General features: G+C 41.5%; 1 protein-coding gene across 2 annotated transcripts in view; it reads right to left on the bottom strand.

Moving 5' to 3' along the window:
* Positions 1–4,135: 4,135 nt before the first annotated feature.
* Positions 4,136–19,289, bottom strand: part of hectd2 (HECT domain containing 2) — a 111,874-nt gene continuing 96,720 nt past the window's right edge. Inside the window, exons 20-21 of one of the 2 annotated variants that reach the window (XM_080205519.1) lie at positions 15,735–15,878; positions 4,136–10,073 (exon numbers count right to left, since the gene is read on the bottom strand). In XM_080205519.1, coding sequence (XP_080061645.1) covers positions 9,953–10,073; positions 15,735–15,878 — 265 coding nt within the window. In that variant the 3' untranslated portion in view covers positions 4,136–9,952. The remainder of the gene's footprint in view (positions 10,074–15,734; positions 15,879–19,289) is intronic. The other variant, XM_080205520.1, reaches the window with a different exon arrangement.

Below are 19,289 nucleotides of genomic sequence, written 5' to 3'. Positions count from 1 at the left end.
GTTTATTAGTAGCAGTAAAGTTTATTAGCAGTAATAAAATTTATTATTAGTAGCAAGGTTTACTATCTCCTAATGGTGGCAGGGCAGTTCTGATCCCTAGACTGCACATTCTGTGCAATTTGGGAACTGCAGGATGCTTTCCATTGCAGTGTTGGCAAGAGAGTGTATCCCAGAGGCCTCAAGGGCAGTATCTATTTGACAAGACCTAAGAAACAAAAGAGGTGAAGTATAACGCTTGGTATAATCATTAGGCCATTAACTAGTAGGAAGGATGTAGAGGAAAAGATTTGCAGGGAAATTAGAGAGATATGAGAATTACAGAGCAGTTATATTGGGGGGCTCTAGTTATCTTAAAATAGACTGGAAAAGTATTGTGTTAAGGGAAAAGAGGGGGCAAGAGTTCTTAGAGTATGTTCAAGAATTGTTTTTTCCCAGCAGTATGCCAGCAATCCAGTGTGGAAGGAGAAATTGCTAGATCTGGTTCTTGGGAGTAAAATGGGTCAAGTCTCAGTGGCCATTATATCATAAAGTTTAAATTGACTTTGGAAAGGACACAGAGCAATCCAGGGCAAGAATAATTAACTGGAGGATACCAACTTCAAGGTGGTGTGAATGGATCAGGGCCGAATAAGTGAGAATCAAAGGTTTGCAGGAAGAATGGCAGCTAAACAATGGGCTACCTTCAAAGAAGAGCTAGTTCAGGCACAGTGTATGAGAAAGACATGTCTGTGCGTGAGAGAGGAAGGTAGTGTGTGTTTTGTGTGCGTGTGCACGAGATGGAGATGTATGTGTGTGAGGTGAATGTGCCCGATATAAGTATCAGCTTTCTAGCATCACTCCACCCATTACAAATGAAAAAGACTTGAAGATCTTTTTAATAAGAGAAATCTTTAGTTTACTCATTCCTGAAGTGGATACAACATGGGTTAATGTGAAGGGGCTGTGGGAGGGTGGCTTGGCTAGGGGTTAATGTGAGGAGGCCATGTTACTGGAGAACGTATTTGTGCCCGTGTGCCTCTACCTAATTCCTAACATATACAGAGATATAGCTAGAAAAGACTTATTTACATTTGATTTCTGTGCTTCCACCTATTTTGTGGTTAAAGAAAAAGGTGTGTCAACATTATGAGAATGTTTGGTGTTCACTGGTACATTTGGGAGGTCACTAGGGGTTCAACGGAAATCCTGATGTATAGGTTAGTCAGTAGTCTTGGGGTTGGGGCAGGGTGGGGGAAGAAGGTGTGGTTATCTCACGTTGGCTGTTGGCATGTCTTTCAGAATAAACAGCAACAGCGTCTGGTTCGATTTCCGTTCTGGCTGAGGTAGACTTGGGGCCTGCCTCCTTACCCTGTCCATTAGTAAAATTATGACGTAAATCATGAGGATGCAATCTGAAAAAACAAGTCACCTGATTTCCTCTGGCTATGATTGTGCGTGTGTTTGACACTCTCTATAGTTGTTCAAAGTGGTAAAAGTCTACAGGGAGTTATTTGCAGTCGATTTTTTATGACTACCTAAATCAATTGCTCTCAGAGATGAATGCGTGAGTAGACATTTCCTTGAAATACAGCAGAATTTGGAGAATGAACAGAGGGCATCCATCAATTTCTACATCTTTATAACACTATATCTATTTGTTAATCAACACTTTGCCAAATCTATCATCAATATACCTTTGTCTCTACTTCAGTCTATCTATATTTATCTATCTTTCTCTCACATGTTGGAGAGTTCCATCTGACAAAATCCCTGTAAGCTTCCGTCCCTGGTGTACCTTTAAGTTGGTAAAATGAGGAGTCTTCAGAGCCTGCTAATATCAGTGGTGAGATACATAATTGATCATAAGTCAAAAAAGGATCTCACTGTATGCAACATGGAACATCTGGGTTTTGTTTAAGTAAAAGATGATCTTGGATTATTTAACATATAGAGTGATGGATTGGGAAAATAGACTATTAGGTAAACAGTAAGTTTAGAGTGAGTTCTAACATTCAGTATTGTCATCAAATTTTTTTGTGTCTATACTATTAATATTCATCTTTAATTAACAGTAGCAGCAATTATTTTAACTTTGTATTTACAAGATATCTCTATTGTCAAATAGGCAGAATCTTAATGACACCTGTAGCAGGCCATCCGGCTAAATTCTGAGGAGCCCAGCCAATTTAAAGTATATTTATTGGTCACAAGTAAAGCTTACATTAACACTGCAATGAAACCACTGCAAAATTATCCTCATCCCCACACTCTGACACTTGCTCGGGTCAATGCACCTAACCAGCACATCTTTCAGTCTGTGGGAGGAAACAGGAACACCCAGAGGAAACACATGCAGACACGGGAAGAATGTGCAAACTCCACACAGTGACCCAAGCCGGTATTCAAACCCAGGTCCCTGGCACTATGAGGCAGCAGTGCTAATCACTGTGCCACCATGCCACCCTAATTTAGGGATAACAGATAGGAAATCAAATCAAATAGTAAGGGAGTGAAGTGAGACACAAAAGGAGTTATTTAGAATCATAGAATCCTACAGAGCAAAAGGGGGATGTTCGGCCCATTGACTCTGTACTCAGGCTCTATCCCCATAACCCCATACATTTACGCCACCTAGTCCCCTTGACATTAAGGGGCAATTTAACTTGGTCAATCAACCTAACTCGCACATCTTTTGATTGCAGGAGGAAACTGGAGCACCCAGAGGAAACCCACGCAGACATGGGGAGAACATGTAAACTCCGCACAGACAGTGACCCAAGCTGGGAATTGAACCCAGGTTACTTGCATTGTGAGGCAGCAGTGCTAACCACTGTGCCATCTGTAACAAACACTGCTACTGCGTTGTCATGGAACTTGGTGGCTCCCTGTTGGGGAATTGAATCCTGGTCTCCCACGTGACAGGCGGGGATACTAACTTCTACTCGAATGAAGAAGTTGCTATAAGCGCATCCAGGATCGACATCCAATTAGGTGCAGCCGGTGAGAAGAGCAGTCAAAGCCTAAATAAAGAGTGACCATGGATGGAATTTTCCGTTCTCTCCGCAGTGAGTTTCGCGGCAGTGGGAGGCTGTGTGCCACTTGCTGGAGGCGGGATCTTATGGTCCCACCCTTGTCAACCGAGTTTCCCATTGAATGCACCCCTCGCTGTTGGGAAACCCATGACAGAGGTGTACCATCAGCGGGACTCTTAAGATAAACGGCAGCTAGATTTTGGCATATGACTATTTAAATGGATATTGACAGCATGTACAGTAGATATTTAAAGGGACACCAGCAGCACTTACATCAGCTATTTATAAGGGACACCGGAAGAAGGTACAGCGGCAGAACTGTGCTTTGTGGACAGTAAATCTGCTGAAGGAGAAGGAAGATGGGACCTGAGGGGGACGGATAGCCTCACAATCCACAGAGGTAACATTTGCAGTCATATAGAAGCTCTGAGGGCATGGAGACAAGTACTCTTCTCAGAGAATGCCAGCCTCAGAGTGCATGGAGCCCGTGTAAGGAGACAGCCTCAAAGGTCAACAATTTATCTCTCCAGCTGGCCTCAGTGGAATGACATCAAGTTCTTCATGCTGCAAACCACCGAGAGAACTTAATTCAAGGAGTTGCTCCCCTCAGCAATGACCTTATACTATGGCTCACCCATCGAATGCTGTTTTCCCCCATTTCAATTCTGCAATGTTGGCAGGTTGAGCCCTTACTGATTACCTGCTGTACTCATACCTTCTTTATCTTGCCATGTTTCCAACACAGTGAGGGGCCCAGGCACCATTGGGAAGAGCCACACCACCTGTAAAATGGTTTCCCATTGGCTTCCAGCTTCAAACAGAGATGCCCTGACCTCATCGACACCCGCCCCAGGAAATCCAGAGACAGGCAGAAAGATGGTGGGTTACCAGCCCAACATCCAATTCCTCTGCCTTTAAAACCTCATCCAACAGCCTGGGAAAATTCACCTTCTTATGGCTGTGCTGTAATGCCAGTGTCATAAAAACAAGCTCAACAAGTACTAAGTTAAGATTTTAAACAATTGTTTAAGAAATCAAATCAGTATAAATGATTATAACTTAATGCCGATAACCTTATGGAACAAAGATTAATTTTTTAAACAGATTTATTAAAATACATCACAACATTAGCATTCAAATATAGAAAACTGATTGCTATTCACACAAAGTACATAGCAATAAATAAAATAGCACATCACAAAATCCTGTATTGTTATGGACAATATTTCCAATATTACACACAGTGCAATATTCATTTCCCAATGAATAGATTTCCTAATAGCAAAAATGCACCAGTATCACTTAAAAGCAGACAGAAAGACACACAAGAAACGAGACGAGGAGAATGTCGCTAAATTTAAATTCTACAGAAAGATCTTTTTCAATAATATGGTGTGCATGAGATTTGCGTCACCTATATTACTGAGGTTTGACATAATTAGTCTTTGCCAGATTGGGTCCAAATATGTATTAGAATAATAAGGAAGGGTGGTAAAATGCATTTTCTTATGTTTGCTGATAACAATTTCACTGAAGGATTTGACGTACACAGTATTATACAAGCTGGTCAATGGGCAAGCATCAGTGAAAATATTGCACAGTTAGTTCTGTCAATTCCTGCTCCTTGACAGAGTGACAAGTTCACATCAAATTTACACTAGGAATATGGGTGCAAAATATTGTAGCAATGGTGAATTCCTCACACGAAGCTTGGTGGATTTGTAACATTCATTTCAGATGAGAAAGCCTGGGTAATACTGATAATAACCAACATCAATCTATATCTGGGTGTATGGAAAAAATTTTGAAGTCTTACTGTCTTCAGTAAATGTGATAGACAGAAGATTATGGTGTTTAACGAGGCATCCAAAACTGCACAAAGTACTTTAATTATTGTCTTGTATTAATTTATCATTACATCTTTACTCTCATAATCAATGCTCCTGATTGCCAAAGCTTGTTATGGCTCCATGTATCCACACTCCAACTTCATGCCTGGAGGCACTGAATACAAAGACAGTAATTCAAGGTACTGGTTAGGTATTTCTTAAAATATCAGTTTTGGTGTGGAAGCACTACTGAAACTGTGGAGAATGGGGTGATATACAGTCACTAAGAATGGTCAGAATTCTCTGACCTCGCACGTGGCTGGGATTTTCCAGTCCTGCTGCAGTGAATGGAGATTAGCTTAGTGCCAAATTCTCCATTCTTGCTGGTAGTGGCAATGGCTTACAACACTGTAGAATTCCCCCCAGTGGGCTGGATGCTCTGGCCACACTTGCTCTGGAATCAGAAAATCCCGCCTGAGGTCAACCCGATGGTCCACCCCTCACCCTTTACGCTTCCCTTGGAGGGCGGAATGGGAAAATTTGCTGCCATATTCGGATATGCAGATATAGCTTATGATGAGGTTATTTGAAAAAGTAGCCAAACATCACAGGAGCACTGATGATTAAAAATAAATGGGATCTGATAGAAGAATTTTGAAAGCATTTGAGAAAATAATCCAGTGAAGAAACTTCCATTGGTTGGTGAATAAAGAGGCATAAAAGAGGATCAGCACCACAAACACAGACAGAAAAAGGTTAGTAGATTTTGTTTTTCCCACTGTAGAATTGTTAGAATATAGAAAGCATTATCTAAATGGCCATCAAAACTGGGACAATTTAAGAGACAAGAGGAAAAAGAAATTATGGATATAGGAAAAGAGCTGGAAATAAGGTATAGAACTGATAATGGCACAAAACATGATGGGCTGAATAGTTCCTTCAATTAGAACCTCAATAAAACAAAATTTACATAGCTAAGGACCAAAAAGCAGCAATATATGAGTGCAATATGCATGTATTATTCTATTTACTTAAAACATACTTTTAATCTTACATTGAGTCCAATTTCCATATATTACATATAATATGAAATGAAATAATATCACCTTTAGCAGCACAGGTAGTACACAAGTTTTCAGAGATGCCAATTTTCATAGTAAGTTGGCCAACAAGCATTTTGTTAAAAACCAAAAATTTCAATTTCATAAGATACTTGATATAAATCTCTCATTACTAAACTATATTATAAAACGCGACAGTTCTAAAAAAATTTATGCAGTTAAAGTAAAATGCTGTGCGAATAAACTGCTATAAATTTTTGCTCTGTACTCCACAGTGCTACTCCATGTTAAAAATAAGTCTTTGCCTATTGTTAGTTGGCCCACTCTCGAACGAAAAACATCTCTCTCGGAAGTAATTGATATCTCAGCACAAAAAAAAACGTCCATTCAACCGCTGAGCCTGTTCTGCCATTGAATCATGGTTAGTTTGTATCTCAAGTCCATCTATCTTGGGCCCATGACCCTTAATATCCACTTCTGACAAATCTAGCAATCTCAGTTTTGACATTTACAAATACCGTTTAGATAGGATCAACCTCTGAATTACCAGTCTCATTACTCTGTTGTCAAACCTTATCCCAAATGGTAGCAGGAAGAAATCAGTCAACATTGATTCATTACTAGCTTATTAAATCTGGCAATATAATTCAGCAGCCACAAATCTGGAGGTGTACAGAATGGTGCACTAGTGGTGCGTTACCACTGTTCTTTCACATGAATATGACATTGATGATAAGTCTCCAGCTGAACAATAATCTGTTCATTCAAAGATTGAGTTTAAAAATGATTGTAAGGTACAATACATCAGCCATAATTACAGCATCGCATTACTGATTCATAAAACTGCTATCAGGAAAAGTGTCATTACTCGGCTGTCAGTGTGCAAATCTGTTCCATCAAAAAAAAATTATAATTCCCAAATACCTCCTTGAATGTTGACCTGTAATTTTACACTGCAATTTTCTGATACCGCGGAGACAGGTTTGGAGGCAATGCTGGGAGGAAAATGAGAGATTCCGTGTCAGGGCGGCTCCCTTGTATAATCCCATCTCTGAACGATTTTGCAAGAGGTGGTGGCCTGACTGGCACTGGCTACTCAGCAGCAGCAGCCATCTAATTTAGCTCAATTAATTCCCCCACTGAGTGATGGGGGGGTCCTCCTGATGGCAGACGGGACAAAGAGGTCTCTTCTACATTACTCCTCCACATTGAAGGCCTGGCAGCAGGGGTAATACTTACTTCTTGTACTTTGATAACTCGGACGTGCCTTCACATTCTCCTCCCTACGCTGGCAGCACCCACCTCTGGCCGGACATCACAGAATCCCTACAGTGCAGAAGGAGGCTATTGGCCCATTGAGGCACCGACCACGATCCCACCCAGGCCCTATTCCGTAACCTCACATATTTACTCTGCTAATTTCTGACACCAGGGTCAATTTAGCATAGCCAATCAACCTAACCCGCACATCTTTGGACTATGGGAGGAAACTGGAGCACCCGGAGGAAACCCATGCAGACACGGAGAGAACATGCAAACTCTACACAGACAGTGGCCCGAGGCCACAATTGAACCCTGGTCCCTGCTGCTGTGAGGCGGCAGTGCTAACCACTGTGCCACCCTGCAAGACATCACCGCAGGTCTTCCTACTTGGGCCAGAGGGTTCCCTGGACAGCCCTCCATCCATAAATCGGAAAGGAGTTCTGGAGGTTGCTTCTTAACTGGCTGCTTTAGGGAAGATTCCAAGCCAATTCCAAACCATTTCTGTGTTCCAAAGCTGGAACTGAGCCTACAACAAGGTCCTGATGATCTCAACAAAATACAACCCACATACTGTTTCTCTCTCCACAAGTGCTGCCTAACCTGCTGAGTGTTTCCTGCTTTTATTATCTCCCTGAAGAGCTGTGGGAATGGGGCTATGCTTCTGTTGAGACCAAGCTTGGTAGTTTTCCATGCTTCTCCAGACAGTCTAAGAAAGGGGAAGAAGTGGGTGCTTGGCACAGGCACGATCACGTAACATTCAGCACTCCCTTACAGCAGATAAACAAAGCTGCGGCGATGCTGCTTTGGCTTGTTGTTTCATTCTTCACTAGTCATTAGTTTTATTGTGTATTCCAGTTATGAATCTGCTGCTGAGACTTTGCAGGATGGATGCTGTCTGTGTACATTTTGCTTTGTACTGCGAATAGGAGGGGTTCATGTTCATTAGGTTGTCATGGAGAGATTGTATGGTGTGCAACAGAGCATTCAGCAACCCAGCACAGGGTATGTATCCAAGGTTGTCGTGTGTAGTTCTATCTTAGCCTTGCAAGTTGAAAGCAAGGTCAGGGCTTTTAGATGCCTCTGTTTGTTGACAGTAAATATTCAAATCACAAGATCCTGACAAAGTTACTCCCTGAATGATTCAGTTTGAAGCTTCAAGCTTTTTTGGCAAATTTCTCAATTTTCCCAGAGCACTTTATTTTTTGACAAGAGTTAAAAATAATTACATTTTCACTATTATGAACTATCAATCTTAAGATCTTATGTAAAAAATGAAGTTCATTGATTTATTAAGTGCTGTGAAATTTGGTATCAGACTTCAGGTTCTGGGATCATACTTGCGTCTTAAATCTGCACAGGGTCACAGCGTGGTCACCAGAGTAACTTAGGTGAGTGAGTCTCCGGATTGATCATTTTTGTATTCGCCATCCATTTCATAAGAACATAAGAAATAGGAGCAGGAGTAGTCCATCTAGCCCTTTGACTCTGCCCTGCCATTCAATAAGATCATGGCTGATCTGAAGTGGATCAGTTCCATTTACCCGCCTGCTCCCCATAACCCTTAATTCCCTTATCGATCAGAAATCTATCTACCCGTGACTTAAACATATTCAACGAGGTAGCCTCCACCACTTCAACGGGCAGAGAATTCCAGAGATTCACCACCCTCTGAGAGAAGTTGTTCCTCCTCAACTTCAATTTCAGGACATTGGTGGGTGGATCCAGGAAGTGGGAGGCCCAATTGAGATACCCATAGGTATCTGGATGGCAGCCTGAGAGTTGAATGTTGCTGAAGATGAGGGAGACGTAGGGGGAAGCTCATCAGTGATGAGTAAAATGTCTAAGTACTGCACTGAGAAGGCCAACTCCTTGAGTAGAGTCCCTATGGCCATTCCCTGACCTTGTGAATATTGTAGCCCTGATGTTGCCAATTAATTCGGTGAGAGGCCAGCTTTCTGGGCTCCCAATACTATGGGCAGTGCCGGTATAAACTGGTCCTGATGGGTTCCTTAATTGGCTTCATTGCCTGCCCATCTTCACTGATCATGTTGCCAATTCCCATGGCAGCCTACCTTTGAACAAGTCACCCGGAGCTTCAATCCTGACGGGATTTCCCACTGTTTGCCTCCAACTCCTATTTCCAAACCTGTCTCCACTCCATTGGGCTGGGAAGTTTAGCCTCAGGGTTCAGAAACTCACATGTGGCTTTACTGCTGCAGTTCTAGATTTTAAAAGCTAAAGATTTCAATAAATTACAAATTCCATAGCTTTTCCATGGCTTGATCAGATCTATGATCTAATAACATACTTATCTATTGCTTTAGCTGCCATGGTCAATGGATGAATATAATCCCCATTGAGGGTATTCTCAAAATAATAACCTTACAACTCAAAAACATGATTTGGTATAAATCTGGAGCTGTAAGACACAAGGTGAAATTTTAACTCACTCAAAATGTAATTACATATATAGTTAAAATCAGGCTCAATAATTCCTACTGAATTTTCATCTAATTTTACAAATGTAGCAGCAATTACTGTACATCACAAAACAACAGCAATCCACAGTATTTAAATCCATTTCCTTTTTGGTTTTTTAGAACTCAACATAAAGTTGGAGTTTTTTAAAGGGACAAACTAAACTGAATGAAACAGAACTTACCCCATAGTACAGACACATTAAACAGACACATACCATTCCGAGCAAGTATATTGCACCAATCTCATTATTCTACTTTAAAAGTTCTGTGTAAATGCAAGTCGGTGTTGTGGTAAAGTTGTTTTGTTACTATTCCAGACCAAAACCCTCTGCATTTGAAATAGCAATCATTAGCTTGTGTTTGAGTTCCTTCTTATTCTTGTATGGAGGCAGGCAGAGTTGATTGAAACAGGTGTGGGCGACAGGTAACCTGTTGGATCAGAAAAATGAACTTTAGAAAGGCTTGTTCAAACACTGCATAAAAATGATCCTTTCCTTATATTCACTACCCACGATTCTGTTCTATACTTAACATGGTTTGTAAAGGCAGATACAAAATAATGTGGATACAAAACAATAATGTAGATTGATTGTTTGACTGACACCTAATACTCCTCTTACCAGGCAGTTAACTACAAGCTTAGCATTAGAGCAATGTGCTATGAAGTTTTTGTTTATTCATTCATGGGACATAGGCATCACTGACTGGCCAGTATTAATTGCCCATCCCTAGTTGCCCTTGTACTGAGTGGCTTGATTTGATTTGTCACAAGTATTGGTATACAGCAAGAAGTATTGTTTCTTGTGCACTATACAGAAAAGCATACCATTCATAGAGTACATAGGGGAGAAGGAAAGAAGATGCAGAATGTGAGAGATAGGGTGTGGAGAAAGATCAAGCTAAGGTAAGTCCATTCAAAGTTGAAGGCAGTAGGGAAGGAGCTGTTCTTGAGTCACCATTTTAGAGGGCAGTTGAGTGAACCACATTGTTGTGGCTCCGGAATTACAAGTAGGCCAAACGAGGTAAAGATGGCAGATTTCTTTCTCTAAAGGATATGGGTAAACCAGATGGGTTTTTTGACAACCAACAATGGTTTCATGGTCATCAGTAGATTCTTAATTCTAGATACTTTTTTTTATTGAATTCAAATTTCACTGTGGTGGAATTGGAACCCGGGTCTCCAGAACTTTAGCTGAGTTTCTGGATTAATAGTCTAGGATGATACCACTAGGCCACTGCCTCCCCTTTCGTAATGACCCTAAACTCACATTGTAGGTCTAGAGCTGGGTGACCCCTTAACAGCTGTGACATGCAACGAGAAAAGCTAAAGGAAATGTTTTCCCACTGGCATGTATCACTGAAGTGAATGGAAGCAAATTAACCTCTGTGTATCAAATTTTTTTTGCTAACTGCTAAAAATGAAGTACGAGTGCAGCTCCCTAGTACATGACTTTGATAGTACATAAATCTAGTGCAGCAGTATCAAACCTAATTTAAAAAGTACAGAAGGGGGAGGGGGGGTGGTTTTCCTTGATTTAGATGTTTAAAACAGAGGTATTCTCCCCACCCTGTTTAACTTCTGCTGTTTGGGGGGACAGCTCTGCCAGTGGCATATTCAATTAGGAAAGATCTCTGTGTTTGTATCTAAATTCTAATCATGCAATGGGAACAGGATTTTCCCCGACTGGAACCCAACTAGGACTACAAGCATTAGATCATTAGCCGCAGTGTAAATGCGCCCTCAAACGTGTAGTTCTAAGATATAATTACCAAGAATTGTGCCAAATTACTAAAACTAGTCTTGATTCATCATTTAAAGTTAGTTTAGTACAATAATAGCTGGAGTATTTCAAAGAAGTTTCAAATTTTTTCCTGATTTTCTTCCCGTCTACACAGCAGCCACAGCTCTGCATCCACGACTTAAGCAAGTATAGGTCGGACAATGGTGAACAGTTTTAGATGGTGCTACATGTGTTACGACAAGCCTGAATGTTTTTGACAGACTGTAACAAAAGTTGCAGAGTTGAAGAGCGCTGAAAATGCAGAGTGGTGACTACAAAGGAAACAGTGCTGAGTTAGTGCTCAAGTAATGAGCTGATGAGCAGACGAGATCCCTCATGGTTTTGTCAGTAGAACACCACGTCAAGAGGAACAGTGTCATAGAATCACAGAATCCCTAACAGTGTAGAAGGTCGTCATTCAGCCCATGGAGAGTTGGTGCAGACTCAAATAGCTTACCCAGATCCTTCCCCCTCCGCCCCCATCCCAGTGTCAGGTTCGCTCAGTCGGAAAAGCCAGAGTGTGGACAGGATTGATGGGGAGCAAGTGAGAGTCAAAAAATAAAATCATAAAAATCAGATCAGAGAAGGTTACGACTGTAACAGGTGGCTTCAGGAGTTGCTGAACAATAAACTGCATAAAAAACCATCACTTTGTGGTGTGCTCCTGCCACAGCTCGCCTTCATAGACAGAGCTTTAGGAAAGCGTGCAAAAGCAGCTAAGTGATACTCATCCAGGGTATTACAGAAGGAAGGAAGGAAGTTCAGCATGTCCTCAGAATTTCCCAGTTTGAATTGCAGTTTGATCTACCATTGCTACCGTTTGATCTTCCCGCTCAGAAAGAACAGCAGGACTAGAGGGCACAGCCTCAAGATAAGGTGGGCGGGGGGGGTGGGGGGGTGTGGTGGTTTAGAACAGAGTTGAGGAGGAACTTCTTCACTCAAAGGGTGGTGAATCTCTGGAATTCTCTGCCCGTTGAAGTGGTGGAGGCTGCCTCGCTAAATATATTTAAGACGCGGGTAGATAGGTTTTTGATAGGCAAGGGGATTAAGGGTTATGGGGAGAAGGCGGGAAAGTGGAACTGAGCCACGACAGATCAGCCATGATCTTATTGAATGGCGGGGCAGGCTCGAAGGGCTGGATGGCCTACTCCTGCTCCTATTTCTTATGTTCTTATGTTACCATGCAATTCAAAGGCTTAAACAGAGTACAGAGCAATGCTTTCTTGATTCAGGGGTGTCTGAATCAGATAAGCACACCATAAAAAGTCACCTAGCATTTGAGAATAAAGTTCTCCACAGGTAGAATGGGTCAGGATTAACAGGAGAAGTAAAATACTCCAAAAGCTGTGGTTCACATTGGAAGATCTCTTCAGGATCAGGTTAAGCTTGCATACTCATTGACTATAATTTGACAATCGCTTCAGCAGCAGGTGCAGAGTGAAGAACTGTACTTTTTATGATGCTGAGCTAACAGACAGAATTGTGGAGTTGGTGATTGCATCTAATCCCATGAAAGCATTCCAGAAAGATCTGCTAGACAAGCCCAACATGTCAAGTGTCAAAGAGCTACGTAATTATGAAGTGATTCTGACAGGTCAAGATTTACAGTAAAACCGCAATTGTTTGCACACTCACAATCCATGGAATTAGTCAGACATCACAAGACAGATCAACCTCGGAAAGTACTCCTTGCTTTTGGAGAAGATATATCGAGGTACAGGATATATGCACATCTGTAGGAAAATGGACTAGTTGGTGATAGACAGCATAGTTTTGTGTGGGAAAGGTCATGTCTCACCAACCTGTTTTGAGTTTTTTTGATGAGGTGAAAAAGAAAATTGATGAGGAAAGGGCTGTCGATATAGTTTATATGGACTTTAGTAAGTGTTTGATAAGGTTCCACATGGCAGACTCAAATGAAAACTAAAATCACTTGTGATGTGGTGTGGGCTGGCTAGATGGATATAGAACTGGCTTGGTTATAGAAGTCTGACAACACCAGGTTTTAGTCCAACCTATTTATTTGATAATATACTCGCAAGCTTTCGGGTTAGCCCCTTCGTCAGGTGAATGGAGAGTTCTGGCCTCAGACAGAGCATATAAAGCACAGACAGTTTAGAGAGTACTGATCAGAATCTAATCAGTAATCTCTAAGCTGTCTGTGCTTTATATGCTCTGTCTGAGGCCAGAACTCTCCATTCACCTGACGAAGGAGCTAACCCGAAAGCTTGCGAGTATATTATCAAATAAATAGGTTGGACTAAAACCTGGTGTTGTCAGACTTTTTACTGTGTTTACACCAGTCCAACGCCGGCATACCCACATCTTGGTTATAGAAGACAGAGAGTAGCAGTATAAGGGTGTTTTTCAGAATGGAGATGTGTAGCTAGTGGTGTTCCGCAGGGATCAGTGCTGGGACCTCTGTTGTTTGCAGTACATACAAATGATCTGGAGGAAAATGTAGATGGTCTGATTAGTAAGTTTGCAAATGACATGAAGATTGGGGAAATTGCTGATAGTGCCAAGGATTGTCAGAGGATATAATAGGATATAGATAGATTGGAGACTTGGGCACAGAAATAGCAGATAGAGTTTAAATGCAAGGTGATGCATTTTGGAGGATCAAATTTAGGTGTGAATTATACTGTAAATGGCAGAACCCTTAAGAACATTACACACAAAGGGATCTGAGCACGCAGGTCCACAGTTCCCTAAAAGTGGCAACAGAGGTGGCCAAGATGTTTAGGAACGCATATGGCATACTTGCCTTCATCAGCCGAGGCATGAGTACAGGGGTTGGGAAATCATGTTACAGCTATATAAGAACTTTAGTTAAGCTGCATTTGGAGTATTGCATGCAGTTCTGGTCACCACACTACCAAAAGGTCGTGGAAGCTTTGGAGAGGGTGTAAAGAAGGTTCACTGAGATGTTGCCTGGTCTCAATCGTGTTGGCTATGACGAGAGGTTGAATAAACTAGAATTGTTGTCACTGGAAAGATAGAGACTGAGGGGAAACCTAATAGAGATCGACAAAATTATGAAAGGCGTAGACAGGGTGATTGTCAGAGGTTCTTTCCAAGGGAGAACGTGTCAATTACAAGGGGGCACAGGTTCATGGTGAGAGAGAGAAAGTTTAAAGGAGATGTGCAAGGGAAGTTTTTCCACACAGAGTGGTGGATGCCTGGAACGCATTGCCAGAGGATGTAGTGGAAGTAGACACATTAGCAATATTTAAAAGGCATCTGGATGGGAAAAAGTAGAGGGATACGGACAGAAGTTTTCTTAAGTTAGGGTTATGATTGACACAGGCTTGGAGTGCCTGTTCCTGTGCTGTAATTTTCTTTGTTCTCCTATCACCTTAATTCGTGACCTAACATTGAAATGCCCAGAATGTTTTGGCAGTTTCAAGGGAGCTGCAACATTACACTTGCAGATGAATGAAAGTCCATTAATTGATGCACCATAAGTGCAGCATCTACCTACAAGACAAATTGAAGGTCAAGCTAAATGGAGAAAAATCAGAGGAGTAAAAGAGCACACAGATTAGTGCAGCTCAATTACATGGTTCACAAAGCTGGATAGATCATTGAGAGTATGTTATGGTCCAAAATGCTTAAACAAAAACTTGAAATTTGTCCATGCAAAATATTCACAAGGGAAGAGTTAAATTTGAAATTTGCAGATGCAAAATTCTTCTCAAAGATTGATGCCAAGCATTGTTACTGGTCCATACATCTTGTGGAGAAGTCCCAAGAACTACTACATTTTGTATCCCATTTGGACGATATTGTTTTCAACAACTTCCTTTTGGGCTATCTGTTAGCTACGATCTCTTTCAAGCTCTCAAGGACCATAACACTGTGAATCATCATTGAAGAATGGCCTGATTCAAGCCATCATGGCCATGAACATGTGAGACTATTTTAGCCTTATTGGGATGAGCTGGGCAGCATCCAGGGATTCATATTTAAAGACAGGCAGGTCATCGTACTGGAATCTTTGTGACCTGATATTCTTCAAAAACATTGTCACTCACACACGGATATAGATTGGACTAGAAGACACATAAAACAGACAATGTGTTGGCCGGGTACGAACAGTGATATTGAAGTCATCATCAAGTAGTACAGGGCACGTCTAGAGTATATGTCAAGTCAGCACAAAGCACCCGTGAGTCCATATGAAGTACCTCCCCATCTCCAAAATTTCATCTGAATTTGCACTGTGGCATAATATCTGCATTATATGCTATAGCAGTTGTGGGAAAAGTTGTAACAATGTGACATTGGAATAACGAAGGCATCTTACCAATCAGTGGGCACATCAACTTTCGTAATTTTAAAACTGAGATCTGCAAGTCCACCAACTGGAACTCGATCGCTTCCTGTAGTAAAATGTAGAAGTTGTTTCTGGAGCTCGAGACTGAATCCAAAAACCACATCCCAGAAGTACCTACCAGAAAAAGGTCACGGTGGAAAATATCACAATACGATTGATATTAGGAGTATACATGCACTCATTGACTTAGCTTCTCGGGAGTGGAGACAGCCAGATCTGCGAGGAACACACTTATACTGAGGAGAGGATAGAGAGAGAGCCAGGTTCGAGGCTTTCGCTCACCTTCTCAGGAGTGGAGACATCCAGACCAGCAAGGGACACACTGTAATGAAGCAAAGGGCTGAGTTTGGAAAACAATCAGGAATGACATTACAGGATAATGTCAGTTTCATTGGTTGGTAAATGACTGCTAATTTGAACTACCTTTTCTAATTTGCTTCTAAACTAAAGGTAAAGGAGAAAGCTTTTACAAATCAAGAAACTAAAAACCAATTGAAGATTTCAGTTTATTTTGAAGATCAAATGCAGTGTTCTAAGGCTCACTAAATTTTCTCTGAAGCCTCAGCCTTGATAAATGCCTTTCTCCCTGCATGAAGACATCCAAAAGGCTCAGAAAAAAATTAAACTCATCATAGTCCAGCATCAGCTGTGACAGACAACTCATCCAGATGCGAAAAGAAAAATACGTCTTGTCTGTTGGGCTCTATCTCTGATAGGGACAGGCATATAGACATCACATCAGCATGACTATAATCTTCTGTTCATGTGTAATTCATGTTGTACTGATAAACAGACAAAATCAAATTCCTTCTCTCCGGGCTGCAGCTAACTCGATACAGGGACTTAATACAAGAATTAAAGACAAATGGGTGGGATTTCATGGCATCGCTTGCACGAGAGTGGGAATGTCCATTGACCTGGGCAGAAAGTTCCAGTCCAATGTCAACGGACATTTCCGTTGACCGCCCATTGCCCGCTCTGATTCTGTGATGGGCGGAGCAATAGAATTATGGCAAATGCTTCATGTTCAAAGCATAATTCCACTATCTGGGACGGCAAATGCATAAGGCAAATGTAATCAGTGTCCCCTCACCACAATCCAACAGAAGAGATCAGAGCACCTACTCTGTAAGGAGAAGCATCACCTGTTAGCTCGATCAGTTCAGACTCATCGTAATATACAAGCGTCGTACCATCGTAATATACAAGCGTCATAATATACAAGCGTTGTACCATCGTAATATACAAGCGTCGTAACATACAAGCGTTGTACCATCTACCAACTTACGTTTCTATAATTGATTGCCTTGTCACACTCCTTTGTCCAATTTCATGGAACACCCCTCCTCAACAGCTCATACACTCCAGGGCCTTTCCTTAGTCATAAATACTACCCTTTTCTCCACCAAGGCCTGATTTAACAGCTAGAATATCAGGAAAATTGATGATATTATTGACTGTGAAGTGCATATCTAACCGTTCTAGATGTACACTAGAAGACTGTCAGTCATGAGTACTTTCACATTCACCCAACAATACCTATTGATGCAGCCAACTTCAACGGTTAGTCCATCCACGTGTACAGACAGGCTTTCACCAAAACTGGGTTTTTAAAACTATATCCTCTACTGGTTTCCTGGAAGCTTCTCCAACCAAATTTATTCTGCTAGAGAATCCACAATCCTATCCTCATTGCCGGACTGAGATGTCTTTGCAGGACAGAGGAGGGATTGTAGCGGCACATAGAGTTCGAAGCATCCAACTCAAAACTAATTCATTCCAACATACACACACAAATGACCACAACAACGTGTTAATACATATTTGTCACTTATTCCCTGCTCATTTGGAATTCTTTTGAGGTAATGAATGTTCTTAGTTCTATCTCAAAGGGACAGGAATACCGGCAATCTCTCATGGATAAAAAAGCTGGCTTAGCCTCCTTCTTTCATTTGCCTTCAAAACGTGCCTTGAACCTGAATGAAAAGAAGTAACTCTAATGCAGAGATCCATTTCTCACACCATCCACAGGGTGAACTCTGTAAGTGTGCTGTGTGTCAGTGGTAACTTGGTTTTGAGGCTGCTCCAAAAGCTCCTCTACATTGGAGCTTGCAGGCAGATGGAAGAGATTTCTATTTCACCTGTCTAAGCTGATATCTATTGATTCAGCCAACATCAATGGTGGAACCTAGTTCCCAGAGGTAGAAGAGAGAATTATGATGCTGAACAATCCAGTCACATTTCTGTCAGGAAGCTATGCGTAAATAAAGGTAATTGCATACTAACCATTCTTGCTCTGAATTGCTAGAACCTGTTCTCCATGCCCTTATGCCTCTCCATCTTAAAAGTCCTTCCTTCCATCTGACACAGACATTTCTGCAGTGCTGTTCAGTTTCCATTCTCTTCCACCCCATCCCCTCTCCCCCCTCAATGTAAAGCACCTTAGGAATGTTTCTATATTAAATGTATGCATGAAAATAGAAATTGCTGTTCACTTTGGCACAAAACCAATCATTACCTCACTGGATTCCACCCTCCCCATTGAGCCTAATAACTCTTGCTATAACACCTTAGCTATAGATCAGCCCAAACCCAACCCACTAATTTGATGGCTCCGGAAAACAATTAGAACCAGTCAGTAAATCCTTGACAATGGTTTAAACTCACCTGAACTGCAGAATATGAAGCAAACGCACAAACTCTATAATAAAGTAAGCACCTTCCCACTAATTACAGCAAGGCTTTTGAAAATAAATCCACACTTTAGTATCACAAACAATAATCTGGGTAGCACCATTTCAGAAGGATGGCGTCCGTGATTATATTCTTCCTTATTGAAAGGAAACTACTCCATAATTTTACTGAATTAAACAGCACGGATAAGGACTGCTCTCATTTTAAGTAGAGTAAGAAGTCTCACAACATCAGGTTAAAGTTCAACAGGTTTATTTGGTATCATGAGCTTTTGGAGCGCTGCTCCTTCATCAGGTGAGTCACTCCAGCATGTCCCACAACACTTTACAACCAATCCCACCTCATAGCTAAGACCCTCCATACCAGGCAACATCCTGATAAACCTATTCTGCACTCTCTCCAAAGCCTCCACATCTATCTGGTAGTGTGGTGATCAGAACTGGACGCAGTATTCCAAATGTGGCCTAAGCAACGTTCTATATAGCTGCAACATCATATACCAACTTTTATACTCTATGCCTCATCCAATAAAGGCAAGCATGCCATATGCCTTCTTCATCACCTTTTCCACCCATGTTGCCACCTTTAAGGATCTGTGTACTTGCACACTCAGATCCCTCTGTGTGTCTATACTCCTGATGGTTCTGCCATTTATTGTATGGCTCCCCCCTGCATTAGATCTACCAAAATGCATCACTTCGCATTTATCTGGATTTAAAGTCCATCTGCCATTTCTCTGCCCAATTTTCCAGTCTATCTATATCCTGCTGTATTCTCTGACAATGTTCATCACTATCCGCAACTCCATCAATCTTTGCGTCATCCGTAAGC

This window comes from Carcharhinus amblyrhynchos, chromosome 17, assembly GCF_965287045.1.
Source record: "Carcharhinus amblyrhynchos chromosome 17, sCarAmb.v2.hapA, whole genome shotgun sequence".
NCBI lineage: Eukaryota > Metazoa > Chordata > Chondrichthyes > Carcharhiniformes > Carcharhinidae > Carcharhinus > Carcharhinus amblyrhynchos.
This window is presented reverse-complemented; position numbering and strand designations above follow the sequence as displayed.